Raw genomic sequence first — 2,964 nt, 5'->3', positions numbered from 1 at the left:
TATTGTTATCTTTTACAATCAGTGGGTTGGGAAGGGATTTCAAGGGTCATCTAGTCCAACTTCCTGCATAAATGCAAGATTCTTCAGCTAACTTTGCTGAATGATTTAGTAGCCTCTTTTTAAACACTTTGATGAAGGAGATTCTACAGTGTTCTTAAGCAGCTTACTCTACCATTCTCAAGATAAGGAAGGTTTTTCTGAGATTCAATCTGCTTTGCTGTAGTTTAACCCACTGTTTATGCCCTGCCCTCTACAGCGAGGGAGATAAGTTATTCTCTTTTTTTATGGCAACCTTCCAAATATTTGAAAACTGCTATCATGTCCTCACTTAATCTTTTCTCCAAGCTAAACCTATGTAGTTTTCTCAACATTTCCTCATATGGTATGCATGCTAATTCCTTTATATTTAGGGTGATCATCTGTCCAATCATCTGATCAGTCTCAGATTTCGCAGGCTGTCCCAGATAGTGAAAATTCAAACAAAAATCCTGGATTGGTGCCACCCAGTCCTGAGGGCTCCTCCTGAGCAGCAGCTGGAGGTGCATGGTGGGCTGGGTTGGGCACCACTCTTGCCTGGGGTGGGGACTGGCCAGGTTGGGGAGGCAGGGGGGTGGGGGGAAGAGGGGAGTGATAGGGGTGACAGACAGAGGAGTGAGTGGATGGTCACAGAGGCAGTGAGGGGCAGGGGTCTGGAGAGCAGGAAAGTGGTGGGGAGGAATTGATGAGAGAAGAGAGGAAGCAAGGGAGGGAGGAGGAAGAAGATGAAGGAGTGAGTGGAAGGTTAAAGGAGAGAGGCATGGGGAAAGGAGTCAAAGGAGGAGGAAGCTGGTAGGGTGCAGTGGGGGGCACATAGAGGGGGTCTGATGGAGACAAGAGTAGGCTGCCCATGTTCAGCCTCTCGCTAACATGATGATCAAGCGGCTGCACAAGGCACAGTGCAGCCTGGATCTGGACACACACACACACGCACACACGCATGCATGCACACACACACACGAGCTCAACTTTCTCCCTGCTCAACCGCAGCCTCCCAGTCAGCCTTCCTTCGCCTCCTCCTCCTCCTGATCTCTTGCCCAGCAGAGCCCCAGCCACCTGTTTCCCTGACCCACTCACCCCATGTCCCTGTGAGCAGTCCCTGCTCCCTCATCCTGCTGGCCAGTGGAGAGATGGAGTGGCGTGGTGTGGTGCCTGGGGACAGTGTCCCAAATTTCCTTAAAAAGAATACGGTCACCCTATTTCTGATCTTTATTGCTTACCTATGGATCCTCTCCACTTACATCCGACCTAAAATGTGGAGCTCAGAAGTGCACCCAGTACTCCAGCAGAAGCCTAACCAACACCAAGTGCTCCAAATAAAGTGGTACCACTACATGCTACTGCCTTACATACAATGCTCCTGTTAATACAGCCCCAAATTACATTTTTTGTGGTTGCATCACATTGCTGGCTCAAGCTGAGAGCATGATGTACCAAAAACCTCAGGTCCATCTCTGCCATAGTACTGCCTAGCCAATTTTTTCTTGTTCTGTATTTGTGCAATTGGTTTTTCTTGTTCTGTATTTGTGCAATTGGTTTTTCTTCCCGGGGTACAGCGCTTTACATTTGCCTGTGCTTAAATTTCATTTGTTATTGATAGCCCAGTTATCCAACTTAATTAAGGCTCTTTTGTCTCGTATCCTCTGAAGTGCTTGGAACCCTTCTCTGTTTTGTGTCAGCTCCCTGGTGTATTGTTCTTATAGGAAAAATGAGTAGAATTTAGTTTGCTTATGGTCAGTATCGAGTGGTATTTAAATGACTCTATAATGGATATAATGAATTAGTACACATTACATCCATTAGTTTTAGGATTCTTATAATTTTTATGGCTTTTAGAATTCTGTTTGCAAGAAGGAATATGTGACCAATGTGATCTGATGCTCAAAAATCCCTGAAATGTTCTATTAAATTGTATAGATGGTTCTGAAGTGGGATGACGGATTGAGATTTTGTCCTTTTGTCTCTCTGGTAGCTTTGTGAGGATCCTTACTTCTCAGACTCAGCGCATGTTTCAGCTCTCAGCTGAAATCAGACAAGGGCTGTTCACCAGGGCACCCCACGGGAAGACTACGTCCAATGGTCACAAATTCCTGGAAGACGGTTTTAGGCTGGACATAAGGAAAAACTTTATTTACTGTCCGAGTCCCCAGGGCCTAGAATAGGCTCCCTGCAGAGGCGATGCAGGCACCTACTCTGGACTCCTTTCAGAAACGTGGATGCCTGCCTTGCCCGGATCATTCGACCCCTGCAGACCAGCGTTCCCTCTAAGCTGCCCGGCAGTGCAGCATGAGCGCGCCTGTGCGGCCGCGCACGCCACGCAACTTAGAGGGAACGCTGCTGCTGACTGCTTGCCTTTGGACAGGGGGCTGCCCACGAACGATGCATGCCCCTGGACTCCGGGGCGCATGGCGAGCTCCCGCAGGCGGTGGCAGCGCTGTTGGCAGTGGCAGTGGCCGTGTGGTGGAGGCAAGTGGGGAGCGGCTGCAGGCAACGGCGGTGCTGTCGGCAGTGGGTGGGGGGAGGTGGCGAGTGCTGGCCAGGGGGTGGCAACCACTCGCAGACACCGACAGCAGCGTCGGCAGTAGCCAGCGGCAATCGTCGGTGGTGGTGGTGCCTTTTCGCAAGGGGTGCACTGCCACGCTCAGAGTGTGCACACGCACCCGTGTCGCCAATGGATCTCGCAAAGTCTCTTCCAGCCTGAGCGCCCTGAAATCTATGTGGCCCTTTTTCTTTAGGACGAGGAAAAACAAAACCACCCGCTCCCTTCCAAAGCAGGAACGTGTTCCCTTGTGCTCGGGACCCTGGAGCAGGCGGCGATTTTGCAGTGCAAGGGGCTGTCCCTGTTGGGATGGGGGGTGGTTGGTGAAAAGCAGGGCTTTTCCCTCCAGGCAGGCGAGAGGCTCGTGTGCGGCCCTGGCCTGGCTCAGG

General features: G+C 50.8%; 1 protein-coding gene across 1 annotated transcript in view; it reads left to right on the top strand.

Moving 5' to 3' along the window:
• Nucleotides 1-2,415: 2,415 nt before the first annotated feature.
• CUNH11orf70 (chromosome unknown C11orf70 homolog) overlaps nucleotides 2,416-2,964 on the top strand; it is a 43,440-nt gene continuing 42,891 nt past the window's right edge. The window contains exon 1 of the mRNA XM_019528536.1: nucleotides 2,416-2,544. Coding sequence (XP_019384081.1) covers nucleotides 2,416-2,544 — 129 coding nt within the window. The remainder of the gene's footprint in view (nucleotides 2,545-2,964) is intronic.

Source organism: Crocodylus porosus, unplaced genomic scaffold (assembly GCF_001723895.1).
Source record: "Crocodylus porosus isolate Cpor-Errol unplaced genomic scaffold, CroPor_comp1, whole genome shotgun sequence".
Taxonomy (NCBI): Eukaryota; Metazoa; Chordata; order Crocodylia; family Crocodylidae; genus Crocodylus; species Crocodylus porosus.
This window is presented reverse-complemented; position numbering and strand designations above follow the sequence as displayed.